Source organism: Myxocyprinus asiaticus, chromosome 33 (genome assembly GCF_019703515.2).
Source record: "Myxocyprinus asiaticus isolate MX2 ecotype Aquarium Trade chromosome 33, UBuf_Myxa_2, whole genome shotgun sequence".
NCBI classification, from domain to species: Eukaryota; Metazoa; Chordata; class Actinopteri; order Cypriniformes; family Catostomidae; genus Myxocyprinus; species Myxocyprinus asiaticus.
In genome coordinates, this window is record NC_059376.1 from 22,841,146 (window position 1) to 22,860,537 (window position 19,392).

Here is a 19,392-nt window from a genome sequence, read left to right on the forward strand (position 1 = left end):
AGGGAACGGAGGTTACACAAGTAACCATGACGTTTTTAATACACATTTGAGTGATTTTGGGAACAAAGAGTTCAGTTTACCCAAATTTTAAAATAAAACAAATAACTAATTTTCTCCACAAATGTCATGTCAAAAATATTCAACCCCCAAAGTCAATCATTTGTGGAGCATCCTTTATGCTTAATAACAGTAAATAAATGTTTCAGGTAAGTGTTCTCAGGCTTCGGACACCTCTCTATTAGAATTTTTACACATTTCTCATGAGCAAAAGCTTCCAGCTCATTGACATTCTTTGGTTTCTGTGCTGCCACTGCTTCCTTGAAATCCCAACAAAGGTTTGCGATGGGATTTTAATGATGGACTGAAAGGGCCATTTAAGGACATTCCACGACCTATCCCTGAACCAGATTTTGGACAACTTGGATGTATCCTTGATGTTATTGTCTTGCTGGAAAGTCCAGTGATCACCGAGCTTCAATTTACACACTGAAGGCATCACATTTTTCATGCCAAAATGGCCTGATACCTGAAAGAATCCATGGTGTCAGTCACATAGTCAGGATATATTGAATAATTTCGATTGCAACTGTAGTTGCTATACCCTCAGGCACAAACACCAACTTTACCTCAAATATTTTCCTTTTTAACACAATCTTTTGTATTGTGTTGCAGTGCCTATGGTGTTACATTACAGTACAAAAGTGTTGTCAGTGAAGAAGCTTATCAGGATCATAGGGCATTATGGAGGGAAAACAGTGAATTTCAGTGCTTTACAAAGCTACAGTTCATGCAGAAAGGTTACTGAGTGATCAGCAGAAGTCTTTACAGATTTCACTTAATTAAAGCAGTTCCTTTAGTAAGCTTAAGACATCAGGGAGCTTGGCATTAATTACACATCTACATATTTTACTACAAATGCACACAGATAAAGAAACATTTCCAGAAAATCTTCTGATAGTGTTAGGTTCGAGTCCACCTTAGTCCGAGTCTTTAAACAATCGAGTCCGAGTTGGGGCCGAGTCGGACTCAAGACCGTGTCCATAACAGGCCGAGTCCGAGTCGAGTCTGAGTCCAAATGAATCTGTTCATGAATCTGAATTAAAATTGTAACGTAAACTCAACATCAATATTTTAAGCTTATTTTAAACTTCACAACTACGAAAAACAGTTTGTAAATATAAATGTAACAAAAACACCTCTGTTGCATTTCATATATACATTTTATGATTATTATCCTGCTGAACAGACTTCAAAGTGGTTTCAGGATGAAAGCATATGCTTTAGGTGTATGAAGACAAAACTGTCCTTCAACACACTTCTTATTGCGTTCTGTTGACGTTTAAATTATTTGTTGCTTTTTCCCCTCCACTCAAACATAGACTAAAGAAAGTGAAAGCTGCGTTAGTCATTACAACCAAGGTAATTATGTTTCAAATTTTTACTTTTTATTTTTTATTTCTATTTCATTTTCAATTATGTCATTTTAATTTAATTTAGTTTTATTTAAAATTATCCCTATCTAAAGAAATAATAGTCTATACTGACATTTCTTTCTGAATCTTTTTTTCTCTATCTGCTGACTGATTTGGGAAAATACAGTACATACAAATGAGTCAACAGTAGTAATTAGCACTCGCTGAGAAGTTACATCTCACGATTTGACTGCAAATGCTACATCCAAAAACACTGGAAAAGTCCACTGATAATATTAGTCCCATGTCATCACGGACATGATTTTCTAGTTAATTTGCAGGAAACCACACAATACAGGGCTGTTCTGCGTGCTGCTCATGTACCTAAATCCCTGATGCATCCGTGTGTGTCTCGCAGCTGCTGCTGCAGAAGATGAAAAAAAAATAATAATAATAATTGATATTTGCTTGAGCTGCAGCCGTGTTGGTCTGCAATCAGTCTGAAATCTTTAAATACCAACCAAACAATTTTTCATTGAGCTGCAGTCCATGATCACATTTACATGCACATGATTTTCTGATAGTGTTTGTTGGAGAATATTTTTTTTTTACAAGCTTCACTGATACTTATATATCCATTGTTACATGGAATCAGCATATTCTGAATAAACTAACACATGTGTATTCCTTTACCAAGATTCTCTACTGGAAGTATTGAAGAAGATGCTCACTCTGGCCTTTTATTACACTAATTCTGATCAGTAATGCAATCAAATCTTTAATTCTCATAATTAATTTAATTGACACCAGCACACAAGATTGAAATAAACAGCAAAATGTAGGCCATAAGACTGTTACGGTGCTTTCATCTATCTACATATTGATTTGAATGTTGATTTATTTTATGTTGTGAAAACAGTCCGTCTCCTCTTAGCTCCAAACTGTGTCTCTAATTGCTTTACTTTTTACAATGGCTTGTTGTGTATGTAGCATGCCATTCATTTTTCATTTGCTTGTGCTAATATAAATGAAAATTCCATTACAGTGGATATTCTGAATAAGGTGTTTACATGACAATGAATTCTGATTAAAACAGGCATAAGCCAGCTGTTTTATTTGGATGTCTAGATACTGGAATATTTAATCAGGTTTAGAAGGTTACTCTAATCACATTAATGTGTTTACATGATGCATACATACAGTATACAGAATATGACCAAAATAACTATTAATATAAGAAAACTATTGTGCACAAAAACACAGACTATCCATCCTTTTCCTACTCCCCATAATTCTTTGTGCGAAATATGGGCGTTACTTCCGTTAGAAGGTAAATAACACAGTTGTCAGTGTGTCTTACGTTCATTCATTCTTTCGTTGCGGTGTTGGTCATTCATTCATACATCTAGATGTGGGAACACAGCCTGACAGAGCTTCATAAGGACAATGTATGGATACCCGTTCCTTCTTTATTAGAGGGTGAACTGCACATGCTGTCCCTGAGCTCTGTAAGGACACCATAATGTGTTCTAGCCTAAACGATCTGAATACAGTATAATACAATACTCATTAAGACCTTGTTTTCACTTTGTATTAAGATGCATCTCGGGTGATCTGATCACATGTGGTCAGACGAGACACATTGCTGTTTACACCTGGTCACTTAAATGCGTCTCCTGTGACCACTTGAGTTCGGATTTGAGGGGAGGGTCTCTGATTTCGTGATGACATACATCAATCCCTATGTCAGTGTGTTACTGCATGATAGTCAGAACATAGTCAGAAAAGACATAGAAAGTGCAAATAAAAATGGCTTGCTGCACACACATGCATTTATAACTACCTCCGTATATGCTTTTGTGATCCGATTACAAAAGATTTTGCACCACATTTACACCTGTATTTTGCTCTGACCACTTGTCATCGGCCAATCCATAATACCAGCTGTAAACAGGGTCTAAAATGACTGCAACCTGAGGCAACGAATGCTATAGAACAACTTCCGATGGAAGTTGCACCCACATCCATTTCCCCAGTAAGACCACCATGAAAAAGGTGGATATAGTATTTAATTCTTTCTGTAGGGAACTCTTTTACAGAAAGACACTGCATAGAAATGAATGTGAAAGAAAGGTATTTGTTTAAAGGTCTATATAAAGCAAAAACTCGAGATGGATGTGAAGAGAGTGGAAAAGGTTTTTGTGAGGCAGATGAAAGTGACTCATCAAAGAGAGAGAGACTCCAGCTATGCCATTCCAGCTACGTACCTTCTCTCCCCACTCTCTTGTTTTAGAGAAAGGGTGTATTTGTAAAATCAACTCCACGAAACATCAAACAAAAACTGAGACAAAAGGATGATAGTGATAGTGTTGGGGGAATGCTACAGTGCATTTGTGCATAGATCTTTCTGTCTCTGTTTGGTTCTTGTATGATAGCCTATTCAACAGCATGCAATCAGCTCAATTTACAAAATGTCATCCTAAAAGACACAAGTACTTGGTTCATTGGTCTGATGAAAGCGCATTAATAAACTGATTTCTCATCATAATGACTGCGTTTCAAAGAAGCATAGATTGCAATTAGAACAGCAATGAACCCAGATGCAGGGGAGCAATTAGGTTGTCTTATTATAATTATGATCATTATAACCAGTTCATGTAGATTTACTGATATTTGGTTAGGGGCAATTCCATGTTAATGTTAACGTTTCCATTCCATTCCATTTCCACAAAATTGTGTGTACCAAAGGAACAAAACCCCATACATTTTACAATATGAATGCTTTGAAATAGAGCTGTAAAAAGAATAAGTGCATTGTTTATCCCCCACACTGCTGTGCACCAATACTAAAACAGAGTTTTCAATCAGCCATATTTCAGGGTTTCAAAAGAGGGATCAAAAGAATCTTAATTCTCACTTTATCTTATCAATAAGAATTTTACAAAAATAAAATATGTCTGAGAAATATTTAGGCTAACTTTTAAATTCATGAGGGCTATAGTCACTTCATTTTACCATACCCATATGTTTTAGAGGTTACATTTATTCATATTAATAAGTTAACTCCATTAATAAATATTCATAAATATTTTTCATAAACACCCGAGTTCGCACCCGAGTTCGAATGACATCAAAACTTAGTTAGTTTGGGTGATGTGAACACTGTTTTCCGAACTGCACCAAAGTCTGCTTGAAAAGATAGTCTGGGGTACGGATCATGTGAACTCCGGTGTGGTTCGCCGCAGATGTGAATGCAATCGTACCAAATTGCAGAAGTGAACCAATATTGATGAAGTATAATTTCCATCTTTACAGGCTCCTGATTGCAATTATTATGGTTTAATGCATTTCTCATACCTGCATGTGTCCTAATAAAGAACGCTCACATCCTTCACATCTCTTGCAACGCATCCACGGGGTCGCGTCAGACAAACACTAATAGTCTTCACATCATTGCACATTCAATGCATCCGTGGCAGACAAACATAATTGTCGTTTTGTGCTTGTAAAGTTTTGGTGGTAAATCCAAAAAGATGAATACTTTAGTAACACAGCGAAGCTGATGTCTTCTTGAGTTGTTGCCTATTTACAGTGGTAAACAGTTGCCGCTTTTATTCACGTTGATGTAATCAGACTGTGGTTCGATCCAAAAAGATATTATGTGAACAGAGACCAGCAGGGGCAGAGGGAGGTGGGAGGAAACAAACCTGGGTGCGGTCCAAGCAATCGAACCAAGTGTGAAAGCACCATTAGATGTTTTTGCAACAGTTGCTGACAGCATGTAAAATATTTCAGATCTGTGACTTACGTAACAGAAAGATCTAACATCCGTAACTGTTTTTTTCCTCATTATGTTGTATTGAGAGCCAACCCTTCTCCATTGCACCTGTATTGTTTTTTCTAGATTGTGTTTTTTAATTAACAGTGATCCTACAAAGTGTGTTGTTGTCTCCAAACAAGTAATGTGACTTTTTGTCACATCCATATTGCAAGTTAATTTCCCTGAAATTGAAAAAAAACCCTGTATAGACTGAGATTTTTCTTTTCTGCGCGGGTTTAAGTAGATACATACAAAAGGTTTGATTTACTGATAGTTATTGGTACTTTCTCTGAGAAGTTTCATTTCACGTTTTGACTACAAATGTCACATCTCTAATGCTGGAAATGGCCTTAAATCTTTCACCTTGTTTAAAAAAATTAATCAGTCTGTCGTTAAACATGTAAAAATATTAATAGGAATTAACAAGTTCAACTATGTAGTTTATTACACTAAACATCTTTCCTATTTCCCTCATCTGCGAGACGTAAAATCTTGCACTCTTCTCTCATTTTACCCTTCCCTTACAACATTTCTGTCATCTTTTGTCCAAAGAACAGCTTTCACCTGTTGAGAATTTAAAAGAAACCAGGGTAACACTTTATAATAACTTTCATTATTAAATCATTAACAAACATTATATAATGCTTAACAGATCATTAGTCAATGTAAATTCAAATACTTAAACATTTTAAGCTTTCATTTCTATATGGCTTTGCACTTTTTAACATCTATAAATGTTTTTTTTGTTTGTTTTTTTTTTATTTTTATTTATATGATGTATATTTGAATGCTTACAAATATCTTTAAACTTTTTTGAGCTCATGCACTCTTTTACATATTTTTTTTTTCATAAAGCATCAGAATGTTTCACCACTTCACTATTCATGTTTAGAAATTATTCATTAATGTCCAGCTAATTAGTAATGAAGGTCTGTAAAGCCACACATTTGCTGCTTGTTTATTGCCGTATGTATTGTAAGCATGCTTTTACTATATACACATCTTTACAACTCATTTATTAATTATTTGTTCATATTTTTGCCATACCCATTCTAAAGTTGAAACTATTTAAACATTTTAAATGTTTACAAAGGGCACTTTATGGGCACTGGACTTTGAGCTACTGTAACAAAGTTTGTGTAAGGGGTGGTTTGTTAAATTTAGTTGTATGCTTGATACAGACATCATCGACAACACAATGCACTATATAGGAAATAGGGAGTGATTACTGATATATTACAGATCAGTGGGAGTGATCAATCAGATCAGACTGTGCTTAAGGGAATGGAATAAATAATAGCTAAATGCCAGCTGAATAAAATTTATCTCTGTGAGATGGTCAATGACACGCAGTAGCCGCAATTTTTTTTATTTTTTTTATCTTGCGCAGTGTGTGCTGTAAGCAGTGACAAAGTAATCTGAGCACAAGCGCTGCTGCTTCAATCCGTTCAGCCGCCCACCACTTCCCTCCCATTGATAATACGGAACCCGCGGCTACCAAGGAACCATGAATAACCACCTTTTATTACTTAAAGTTTTTACAATGGCTGGAAATGAGAGGATTCACACTAAAATAAGATGAGTCGCTGCTTTCTTTAAACATGAAGAAAAGAGAGTGTAAAGAAGTGCCTAAACCTTTTACTGTAAATGCATTTCAGCACCAAAGTAAATGAACAGTACAAAAACATAAACATAATCTATATTAGATTATATAAAAACACTGATTGACAGTTCCACAGCGATCAGACATAGTTAGGAAATCTTAACTGCACTGAAGTTGATGCAATGAATTAGTTTTTATTACCATAACACTGCACTTTCCCTTGGTGCTTGACCTTCCCCGTTGAACGTGATCTCTGAAACAGCCACGGGATGTCACATATAGCAGAACATATCTGACTCGATTGGATTTGGTCTGGCGAAATTTAGACATGTAAAATTAAGATTCCTGCCATAGACATACTTTTATTTTGCATGGAATTGTCACATATTCCCTGTATTTTGCATTGACTTTTATGTCAATAAACTTTTCAAATTCTTTTTGACTTTTCAAATTCTTTAGTTCCCATGTTCCTGTTTCCTGTTAGTTTGTAGTCCTTTTGTAGTTTCATTTTATGATTGGTTTTCCCCCGATTGTTTCCACAGGTGTTCCTCATTCCCTTGTTTGCCCCTGTGTACTTAAGCCCTTGTTTTCCCTGTTTCCTTTGTCAGTCTTCACATTTATTGTCATGTTCTGTACCGGGTTCCCTGTGTTTTGTATTCATTTTTATTCTGAGTTACTTTGTTCATCTTTTGTTCCCTATCTGTCACTCACTCGACGTTGTGTCGATGTAGTGACACTAGGGGTCACTCTTGGGAGCCCGAAACACCTCTGGTCTTTGATAAAAGGCCAATGAAAATTGGTGAGTGGTATTTGCATACCACTCCCCCAGACATACGGGTATAAAAGGAGCTGGTATGCAACCACTCATTCAGATTTTCTCTTCGGAGCCGAATGGTCGATGCTCACTAAGCTGAATTCCCACGGCTGTTCATTCACCTCTGCTGGATCTGATGGAGCATTTCAGCGGCTTCTTCCCCCTCTGCACTGGTGCACTGCAGAGAACTCCCCTGGGCGCTTCGGCAGAAATAAAAGAGTATATTTCTCTAAAAGAGCGGCACACACGGAACGTCTTTTTAAAGATGCATCTTTTTAAAGATGCCTTTCCGTTTGTGTGTTATTCCTGGTTGCGGTCATTATCTCTCGCCTTCTGACGGCCATGATCACTGTCTTTCGTGTCTGGTCAATGGTGGGGCGGCCAAGGGCTATTCGGCAATCCCCCCGGTGGATAAGGCGCTCGCGGTGCACCTATGCCCGCAGAGCGCCGCCACCTGGCACCACCATCGAGGACTTTGCCCAGCAGTTCTCAGCAGTGAAGCAGCAGACAGAGGCTATCCGGCACATCCTGCCCCAGCGCGGCTCAAGATTCTGCAACCCGTCTGCTCATCACCAAGGGCATCCCCCTGCGGTGACTGCACCGGCTCTGCCGCAGCCCGCCCCCGTGGCCTGGCCCCGACGTGGAGCCCACCGCAGGAAGCAGACACCACCCGTCTCACGGTCGGCCTCCAAGAACCCGCGAAAGGCTTCGAAGCGCCCCTGAGACGGGCGACCCAGGGACGACGAAACCCGCTGCTCTGGAGCTGGTAAGCAGACTACTCCATCCCCCAGTGGAGGACCAGGAGGAGAATCTTTTGTTACCTTTGCATTTAATTGCGCTGCATGACCAAGTGGCTGCGGTACCCAAGAGTTCAGCAAGAGCGGTTTCCTTGTTCCCTGGGTCACATACCAGGTGTGCACGGTCGTCATCACGACCACTGTCCACCATTCCACTTTTGCAGGTTCGGCACTCCAGCGGCAGGTCTCCCCACCCCTGCGTGCCCAGCTGTGGCACAAATCCGCCCCCGATGTGACAGTCTCCACGGGTCATGAGGACAGGCCTCTTCCTCCCCCGTCCCAGGCTGTTCCAGGGGTGGTCACAAGGAGCCAGGTAAGTGCTTCGATGTCCCTGAACTCAGCATGGCCACGACATGGCGTGGCACCTCAGGATCCTCCCCGCTGCGAAGCCCCACCCGTCGGTACATCCGACGAGATCCCCCTTGGTCCCCCTTGCCCGGAGATTGGACGCATGGCTTGCGCTTTCCAACCCGTCACGATGGCTGGTCTGGACCGTCTGAATCGGCTATGCGATTCAGTTCGCCAGGCGTCCGCCCGGGTTCAGCGGTGTCCACTTCACCTCGGTGAAAGGCAAAATGTCGCTACCTTGCACGCGGAGACCGTTACCCTCCTACGGAAGGATGCGATAGAGCCTGTCCCTCTGGCCAAGATGAAGAGGGGGTTTTACAGCCCCTACTTTATTGTACCGAAGAAAGGCGGTGGGTTGCGGCCAATCTTGGACCTGCGAGTACTGAACCAGGCATTACAAATACTCCCGTTCAAAATGCTGATGCAAAAACGCATTCTAGCGAGCGCCCGGCATCAAGATTGGTTTGCGGCGGTGGACCTGAAGGATGCATACTTCCACGTCTTGATTCTACCTCGACACAGACACTTCCTGCGGTTTGCATTCGAGGGTCGGGCGTATCAGTACAAGGTCCTCCCTTTCGGCCTGTCCTTGTCCCCTCGTGTCTTCACAAAGGTCGCAGAGGCAGCCCTTGCCCCGCTAAGGGAAGTGGGCAATCACATCCTCAACTATCTTGATGATTGGCTTATCCTAGCTCACTCTCGGGATGTGTTGTGTGCACACAGGGATCTGGTGCTCTCACACCTCAGCCGACTAGGGCTTTGGGTCAACTGGGAAAAGAGCAAGCCCCTCCCGGTTCAGAACATCTCTTTTCTCGGCTTGGAGTTGGACTCAGTCTCGTTGACGCCACGCCTCACGAACGAGAGCACACAGTCGGTGCTGACCTGTTTGAAGGCGTTCAGACAGAAGACAGCGATTCCACTGAAACAGTTTTAGAGGCTCCTGGGGCATATGGCATCCTCAGCGGTGGCCACTCTGCTCGGGTTGATGCATATGAGACCGCTTCAGCACTGGCTTCAGACTCGAGTCCCGAGACGGGCATGGCACCACGGGACACATCGCGTGGCCATCACACCGATCTGTCACCGCCTCTTCAGCCCTTGGACCGACCTCATGTTTCTACAGGCAGGCGTTCCCCTAGAGCAGGCCTCAACACTGCAGTGGACGCGCTGTCACGGCAGGTTACCCTCAGGGGAGAGTGGAGACTCCACCCTCAGGTGATCCAGCTGATTTGGAGTCGATTCGGGCAGGCACAGATAGACATGTTCGCCTCCCAAGAATCCTCCCACTGCCCGCTCTGGTACGCCCTGACCGAGGCACCTCTCGGTATAGACACACTGGCACACAGCTGGCCCCCTGGACTATGCAAATATGCGTTTCCCCCAGTGAGCCTACTTGCACAGACCCTGTGCAAGGTCAGGGAGGATGAGGAGCAGGTCGTCCTGGTAGCACCCTACTGGCCCACCCAGACTTCTTTCTCAGGGATGGGGCACCATCTGGCACCCACGACCAGACCTCTGGAATCTCCATGTCTGGCCCCTGGACGGGACGCGGACGACTTAAGCGGCCTACCACCCGTGGTGGTAGACGTGATCACTCAGGCTAGGGCCCCCTCTAAGAGGCGCCTGTATGCCTTTAAGTGGCGTCTGTTCGCTAAGTGGTGTTCTTCCCCACACGAAGACCCCCAGAGATGCGCAGTCGGATCAGTGCTTTCCTTCCTGCAGGAGAGGTTGGAAGGGTGGCTGTCCCCCTCCACCTTGAAGGTGTATGTAGCCGCTATAGCAGCACACCATGACAGAGTGGACGGTAACTCCTTAGGGAAGTATGACCTGATCATCAGGTTCCTGAGAGGCACCAGGAGGTTGAATCCCTTCAGACTCTGCCTCGTTCCCTCATGGGACCTCTCTGTAGTTATTCAGGGTCTACGGAGAGCCCCCTTTGAGCCCTTGCAGCCAGCTGAGCTTAAGGCACTCTCTTTGAAGACTACCCTCCTGACTGCGCTCACTTCCATCAAGAGGGTAAGAGACCTGCAAGCGTTCTCTGTCTGCGAAACGTGCCTGGAGTTCGGTCCGGGTTACTCTCACGTGATCCTGAGACCCTGACCGGGCTATGTGCCCAAGGTTCCCACGACCTCTTTTAGGGACCAGGTGGTGAACCTGCAAGCACTGCCCCAGGAGGAGGCAGAGCCAGCCCTGAGGTTGCTGTGTCCAGTGTGTGCTTTACGCATCTATTTGGATTGCACGCAGAGCTTTAGAGTCTCTGAGCAGCTCTTTGTCTGCTTTGGTGGACAGCGGAAAGGAAGCACTGCCTCCAAGCAGAGGATCGCCCACTGGCTCATTGACACCATAACAATGGCATACCACGCCCAGGATGTGCCGCCCCCGGCAGGGCTACGAGCCCATTCTACCAGGGGTGAAGCGGCCTCCTGGGCCTAGACCAGTGGGGCCTCTCTAACAGACATTTGCAGAGCAGCGGGCTGGGCAACAGCCAACACCTTTGCAAGGGTCTACAATCTCCGGGTGGAACCAGTTTTGTCCCGTGTAGTGGCACGCACAAGCTGGCCAGGTGTATCGCTTGCGCATAGTGCCTTTCACCTCCCCTGAGCTGAAGACGTGCGCTGTTGACTCCCAGTAGTGTTCACAAACTGTGTTCCCTGGGTGATTTCCTCTGAGCCCTGTGGCAGACGAGTTTGCAGAGGAACTCACTGCCGGCTCAGTACATGTGCTAACTAAGCCCTGTACTGGGGTAGGTGCTCTGCATGTAGTGGTTCCCCGTAGGTAACCCCATGCAATGTATAACTTCCGCAAATTCATTTCCCTGTTGGTAAACTGCGTCTTCCTTGGGCAGAGGCCTCTCTGCCCCAGTCACCATGTTTGTAGAAACTCCTCCCCCAAAGGGTTGGACCTACCATGGGACTTCTCCACATGACATACCTCCGACAAAGTTCGGCAAGACCATGTGACGTATTTCCACTCAAAATACCCCCCCTGCTTTCTGGGCGGGGTGTGGTCTCCGCGGTGTCCTCCCCTTGGGAGGGACACCCCCCCAATGTAGACCTGGTGGTCCCAGTCAGTTAATTCCTTTTTTTGGGGAGAGGAAGAAAAAGAGGATAAGAGGCCACTACTGGGCTAGCCGGTCTCTATCTTTTGGGCAGTCGACTTGTCCCCAAAGGGCCGTTTGACACTCATAACAGCATCGGGGGAGGTTACGTGTCGGCCTGGTGCACTGCTATGAGGCACACAGTGGTCTGCCCGTCACACACCACCAGTTCACAATAACACAGTTCAGCCAGTTGTGGCGTTTTGTATAGGGACCCCTAATGTCACTACATCGAGTGAATGACAGATAGAGAACATCCTGGTTACTTGCGTAATCTCCGTTCCCTGATGGAGGGAACGAGACATTGTGTCCCTCCTGCCACAACGCTGAACTACCCGCTGAAATGGCCGGGACCTTGTCTCGGCTCCTCAGCACAAAACCTGAATGAGTGGTTGCATACCAGCTCCTTTTATACCCATATGTCCGGGGGAGTGGTATGCAAATACCACTCACCAATTTTCATTGGCCTTTTATCAAAGACCAGAGGTGTTTCGGGCTCCCAAGAGTGACCTCTAGTGTCACTACATCGACACAATGTCTCATTCCCTCCATCAGGGAACGGAGGTTACGCAAGTAACCAGGACGTTTCCATTAAAAGCTGCACTTAGATCCTCCATCCTCGCCTGCCATGTTACAGAAAGACTGACCAAAAAATGGATCTAGCGGCCGTCAGAATTCTGCTCCTTCAACAAGGGGACCGTCCAGTTGAGGATTACGTCCATGAGTTTTAAGAGCTGGCAAATGTAGTTCACTATCCAGACCGCTCTCTGGTGGTTTTCTTCCGGGCTGGTCTGAATAGTGCACTGAGAGAACTGATGCCTCCACCTGATCCTGGACTGGACGCTCGGCGAATATGTGGAGAAGGATCTGGAACTTTGCAGTTCCTTTTATACAGTGGATTATGGCAGGAACCCCGGGCCAAAACCTGCGTCTTTGGCTCCCTTGTCCAAGCCTTCCACGGCCCCTGTCTCGAAGCCTTCCATGGCCCCTGTCTCAAAGCCTTCTACAGCCCCTGTCTCCAAGTTGTATGATCTGCCACTGATGTCGGTGCGTAGGTCCATGAAGACCCTACCTCAAAAATTGTCTGCGCCCACACCTGCCACGGACAATGAGCCAGCGCCCACGCCTGCCACGGTCAATGAGCCAACGCTCACGCCTGCCACGGCCAATGAGTTGCCAGCCTCATCCGTCCCAGAGCCAGCGTTGCCAGCCTCGGCCATCCAAAGGAGGAGGAAGAGAAGGAAAGTTTCTGTTCCCAAGTCTCTTCCCGTGTACACGACCACGGAGGTCATTTCCAAGTCGCTGCCCATGCCCACGACTACAGAGGTCGTTCCTAAGTCCCTTCCCATGTACACAACCACGGAGGTCATTTCCGAGTCAATGCCCACGACCACAGTGTTCGTTCCCGAGTTTCTTCCCATGTTCGTTACCACAGAGGTCGTTTCCCATTCATCCAGGACTCTTTGTCTCGAGCCTCCCATGGCTCCGCCTTCCATGGCTTCGCCTCTTGAGCTTGCCATGGCTCTGCCTTCCACAGCTTCACCTCTCGAGCCTGCCATGGCTCCGCCTTCCACGGCTTCGCCTCTCGAGCCTGCCATGGCTCCGCCTTCCACAGCTTCGCCTCTCGAGCCTGCCACGGCTCCGCCTTCCATGGCTCCGCCTCTCGAGCCTGCCACGGCTCCGCCCGATCCCCCAGAGACTATTCCCCCAGCGGCTCCGCCCGCTCCCCCAGAGACTATTCCCCCAGCGGCTCCGCCCGCTCCCCCAGAGACTCCTCCTACAGCGGCTCCGCTGTCTGACCCAGTCCTTGTCCTGCGGCCGCCTTCCAGGCCTCCTGACCCTGTCTCGGCCCTGCGGCCACCTCCCAGGTCTCCTGACCCTGTCTTGGTCCTGCGGCCACCTCCCAGGACTCCTGACCCAGTCCCCACCTTGAGGTCAACTCCTTGGTCTCCTGGCTGTCCACCTGATCTGCTCTGGTCTCCTTGGTCTCCTGGCCATCCACCTGATCTGCTCTAGTCTCCCTGGTCTCCTGGCCATCCGCCAGATCTGCTCTGGTCTCCTGGCCATCCGCCTGATCTGCTCTGGTCTCCCTGGTCTCCTGGCTGTCCACCTGATCTGCTCTGGTCTCCCTGGTCTCCTGACCATCCGCCTGATCTGCTCTGGTCTCTTTGGTCTCCTGGCTATCCGCCTGATCTGCTCTGGTCTCCCTGGTCTCCTGGCTGTCCACCTGATCTGCTCTGGTCTCCCTGGTCTCCTGGCCGCATGCCTGATCTGCTCTGGTCTACTTGGTCCTCCGAGCCTGCAATGTCACCCTGGCTCTCCATCCCTCCAGCTCCGCCTTGGTTTCAAGCCTCCCTGACTTTGCCTTGTTCCGCTGCTCCCCTTGCCCCTTGTGCCCCCTTGAACTGTCTGTTTACCCCTTGTGCCCCCCTGAACTACCTGTTTTCCCCCACACCCCATGGACAATTTTTTTTTTTTGAGTGTCTGGAATCCGCTCCTTAAAAGGGGGGCTCTGTCACATATTCCCTGTTTTTTGCACTGAGTTTTTTTTTGTTTTGTTCTCATGTTCCTGTTAGTTTGTAGTCCTTTTGTAGTTTCATTTTATGATTGGTTTTCCCCTGATTGTTTCCACAGGTGTTCCTCGTTCCCTTGTTTGCCCCTGTGTATTTAAGCCCTTGTTTTCCCTGTTTCCTTTGTCAGTCTTCACATGTATTGTCATGTTCTGTACCGGATTCCCTGTGTTTTGTTTTCATTTTTATTCTGAGTTACTTTGTTCATCTTTTGTTTCCATTAAAAGCTGCACTTAGATCCTCCATCCTCGCCTGCCGTGTTACAGGTATAATCCTTTAATTTAATTATCGAACGTACAAATACATTATTGGAAGTTTAAATACTCCATTCAAAATCCCCTTGGCTCAAAAATCCAAGGGGGCATGTACTCCCTCAGTTTGAATGGGCATGATGCCTCTGGATCTGTTAATCATTATGTAACATTTGTTAAAATCATTTATAGGTGTTAAAAAGTGCAAAGCCATATAGGAATGAAAGTTAAAAACATTTGTAAGTACATTTGTAAATATTTTAATTTACATTACATAATGCTTAAGTTAATGTTAGTTAAATTCATTAGTAAACATTAACAAGCTCATTATGTCATATTTCTAACTATCTGAATATACATTAACTAATGATCTGTTTTATACAATTTTAAAATGTTTGTAAATGATTTATTAAAAGTTATTATAAAGTTTGACCAAAACCAGAAAGTGCAGATTTGATCTGAGTATAATTTAATTTTTCCCTTGACACTATCTATCTCTGTCTTTTTCCTCTTTTTGTTATGTATAATCTTTTGTCCACACAATGTACCTGTGCACACTGACACTCTTCTTCTATAAAACGCAGACACTTTAAACAGCAAGTGAGCACTTAAAATCATATTTCTGCACCGTTGTTCTCTTTGTCTTCCTTGTTTTATTCCTTTTGAATTATTCTTTCTTCTCCCAGCACAATTTTCACATGCACACTCACACTTACCCTGCTGAACGAAGGAGCCATAAACGAACCACATGGAGTTGTAAAGGGTGGTGGAGGAGACAGATCCCATTGGCAGTCTGGGTGGGTTTAGCCAGTTAAGGAGATACACCAGAGTCCCCACTAGCAGCACTGTGCCAGCTATACAAGCCCACAGAGAGAGGTCGAAGGGGGCTAGGCATGCAAACATATCCATCGTCCTCTCTGCCTTCTTCTGCAACACACCCACGGAGTAGTCCATGTAGCGAGTGGTGAAGTCTACCACGCTCTCTCGCTCAGGAGTGATGGTCAGGGCTGAGAGACCCACATCTGCTCTCTGCCAAACAAACAGACACACCGAGAACACTCAAATTAAACCCAGACCATGTGAAGAACAGATTCATATGCACACCATGCCTAAAGCCTAAGACAAGAAACACCGTGGACATGAGAGAGCAATTCAAACTGTGCTAACAAATAAACAAAGCACAAACTAGAGCAGCATTTAAATTAACATTAAAGGAACTCATATGACTTTCCTCTGCGGAACACAAATGCAGATTTTTTTGATGGAGGTCTGATGTTTCTATCCATACAATTCAAGTCAATGGGGTCCAACATTTTCAAGCTCAAAAAGAGACATAAAGGCATCATAAAGGTAATCCATACCACTCTAATAGTTTAATCCATGTCTTCTGAAGCACGACGACCGGTTTTGGTTGAGAACAGACAGGGGTCTGAACTGCTTGAAGCAAGGCCGTAACCATGTCTTGAACTTTTTTAAGTTTAAGTTCTTTTAAGGACAAGACAAACACTGTGTCTGCATTGCAAGCAATTCGTCTGTTTCAGTCATCTTTTATTTCTTTTTTGTATTGTCTCAAAGAAAAAAATTATATATTTTGAATTTCTTTTCATCAATAATGTATCTGTAAAAAGACCTGACTGTGTCAGCTGGCTAGCAAAAATAAAGTACACAAAATAATTTACTGCCCTCAAGTTGTCCCTCATTGTGTCTCATTCAACAGAATCTTTTCTTCAAGAATCCTAACACTGCTCTTTTCCATACAAAAACATTTCATATTGACCACTGCTGTCAAGGTCCAAAGAGAGAGAGAAAAAATAAATAAAATCATTATTAAAATACCATAAAAGTAGTCCACACAACACAAAGCTGTTGGATGGCCCCAGAAAGCTTGGAATAAAATGCACAAGTCATATGGACTACTGTTATGATGTCTATACTGAACCTTTAATAGTGCTTTATAGTATTTGTCCCTTATAAAGCTTGACAGCTCCTGCTCACTATAAATAAATAATATAAATATATATTTTCGTGTTCCAAGAAGAAGTAACATCATATGGGTTTGAACAACATAAGGGTGAGCAAATGAGTGAGTAAAAGTAAATTTTCCCTTTTTAGGTGAACTACTCCTTTAACTGGTGGCTAATATTTTAAGCACAAACCTGACAAGGTTTCTTTTAAAATAAGACTCTTAGGAGATGCTGTACAAAATTCAGAATTAATTAAAGACAAAGAAATTTAGAAAATCTTAAATTGATTGTAAATTATTACCTAATAATACCTGCATTAAAAATATATGACATTGTCCTTGCCACAACCTAAAAACTCAATGGAAGCCAAAAGTCACAGGTCTCACCATGTTCTAGTTCTAATCTGTGGGTGAAATCGTTCTACATTGTGTTTCTTAGACAAGGTCAAGTGAATTTTACAAAAAAGCTATTTCAAATGATTTCCAGATTACCACATTCATTCAATTAATTGATTATATACACACCTTCGCTCTTTGTCTTAAGCCTGATATGCTGAAAATGACTCTGTTAATGTTTTTCACAATTATGAATGACATACGAATTGAGAACTGTACATGATATATTTTCAATGCAAAATGGCGAATTTAGCGAAATAGTGAATAGTTTGCACCCTTGGAAATTACTGTCGGTCAGTACTACATTTCAGTCATAAAACAGTGATCAAATATTGCATGTTTATTTAGATACTTACATTTTACATGGCACTAACACTCTTAAGCTGAAATGCTTGATGATGCATTGCGCTGGAATAATCCACAAGGTTCCCGCTTAGCTTCTTAAACTTGAGTCCCGCCTTCATCGATTTGATTGGCTTAAATGATCTTAAATTACATTGTCAAGCGGTGTTAAGACTACTGAACACGCTAAAAATTTTACTTTATTTAAAACCATGATGTTATTCCTGAAACAACTAAATGACAATTAGATAGCGGTGCATAATGGACTGCAGCATATCAGCAACAAGGATATCAATTATTGGGTGGGGAGGGGGGGGAACAATTTGGCCATATCTGATTATTGTGGGGGACTTGTCCCCCCTAGCTCTAGATGAATTATAGTGGAACAGGTTCCAATGCACCACAAGCTAGACTATTTCTTTTTCTTTTTGGAGTCGGAGGTGCCGGAATGCCATGGCGAGTTGCTGGAACATCATTCCAGACTGTTCCGCTCCAACTGAACACCTGAGAATAGACAAATTGTGAGTCTTTTCTCACAATACATTTTTACATCTGCATTTATGTCCTTTTTGGAGCTTTAAAGTGTTGGACCCCATTGACTTGCATTGCATGGACAAATATTCCTCCTATCTCCATCAAAATATCTTAATTTGTGTTCCACAGAAGAAAGAAAATCATACGAGTTTGAGATGGCATAAAAGTTGAGTAAATGATGAGAGAATTATACTTTTTTGGGTGAACTATTCCTTTAACACTCATTAACACTGTTGAGATATTTGGTAGTATAAGGCAAGAGAAATGCAAAACTAGTTCTGTTTAAATCCAAACTTAGCCAATAAAAGGTGGAAGGGTTGAGACTAGGGGCTCTATTTTCATGAGCATGCAAAGTGTGAGCTATGTCTTATTCAGGTTTCGTGAGAGCTCTAATTCTAAGCACAATTTTTGTGCCAGCGCAAAGTACAAGTGGGCATGGGTGGGAATGTTTGCGCTATATGTGGGTGAATTTACGCAAACTGTGAGTGTACTGCATGTTAAAGATGTGGTGCAAAGCGCAATTTGCTATTTTCCTGAGAAATAGGTTGTTGCGCTAAGACTTTTCAGGACCACATCTGTTTTCAGTGCAAAGTCTAAATTCGCTTCCTACATCTGCAGTTTGGAGATTCCACCAACAGGTGGTAATAAAGTTCATGTCCAAACTCTGAAAATATAGTAGAACATCCAATTATTTCACTGACAATCACAGTTTTAGCCGTTTTATAAAACAAAATTTTATGAGATTTGTGTTAAACTATTTATAGGTCATGGTTTATTTTTCAATTATTAATATTATGTTTAAATTTACAGTTGTATTTATAATCTAATGTGTATTGGTATTTTCCACCTGTTATTATCGAGTGATTTTTAAGTCACTGCAAAAGGGGCCAGTGGGAGAATTAATGAATGAATGAATGTTACTCTTACAGTAGTGGCCAAAAATAATGGCACCCATAGTAAATATGAGCAAAGAAGGCTGTGAAAAAAAAATCTGCATTGTTTATCCTTTTTATCTTTCATTCAGAAATGTACAAAAATATAAACTTTAATTGAAGTAAAACAACTGAAACGGGGTAAATATCTCATTATTAAATAAGTATTTTTCTCCAAAATGCATTGGCCATAATTATCGGCACCCTTTTTATTACTTTTTGCAGCCTCCCTTTGCCAAGATAACAGTGCTGAGTCTTCTCTTATAATGAGGTTGGACTGTGTGAATTTGGCCTCATATTTATACCTCTGTGAAACAGGAAGTCACGGCTGAACAATTTAATGTTCCTAGTCACCCAGGTGAACTAAAAATGTAAAATATGAAGGGTATATTTTACTCATAAGAATTTCTAGGGGTGACAATAATTGTGACCAATGTGTTTTGGAGAAAAATATTTATTTAATAATGAGATATTTCCCCTCTTTCTATTGTTCTACTACAATTAAAGGTTCAA

General features: G+C 43.2%; 1 protein-coding gene across 2 annotated transcripts in view; it reads right to left on the minus strand.

Moving 5' to 3' along the window:
* Window positions 1-19,392, minus strand: part of LOC127424243 (glutamate receptor ionotropic, delta-2-like) — a 618,756-nt gene that overhangs the window by 114,016 nt on the left and 485,348 nt on the right. For both annotated transcript variants that reach the window (XM_051669247.1, XM_051669248.1), the window contains exon 11: window positions 15,429-15,741. In XM_051669247.1, the coding sequence (XP_051525207.1) occupies window positions 15,429-15,741 (313 nt within the window). The remainder of the gene's footprint in view (window positions 1-15,428; window positions 15,742-19,392) is intronic.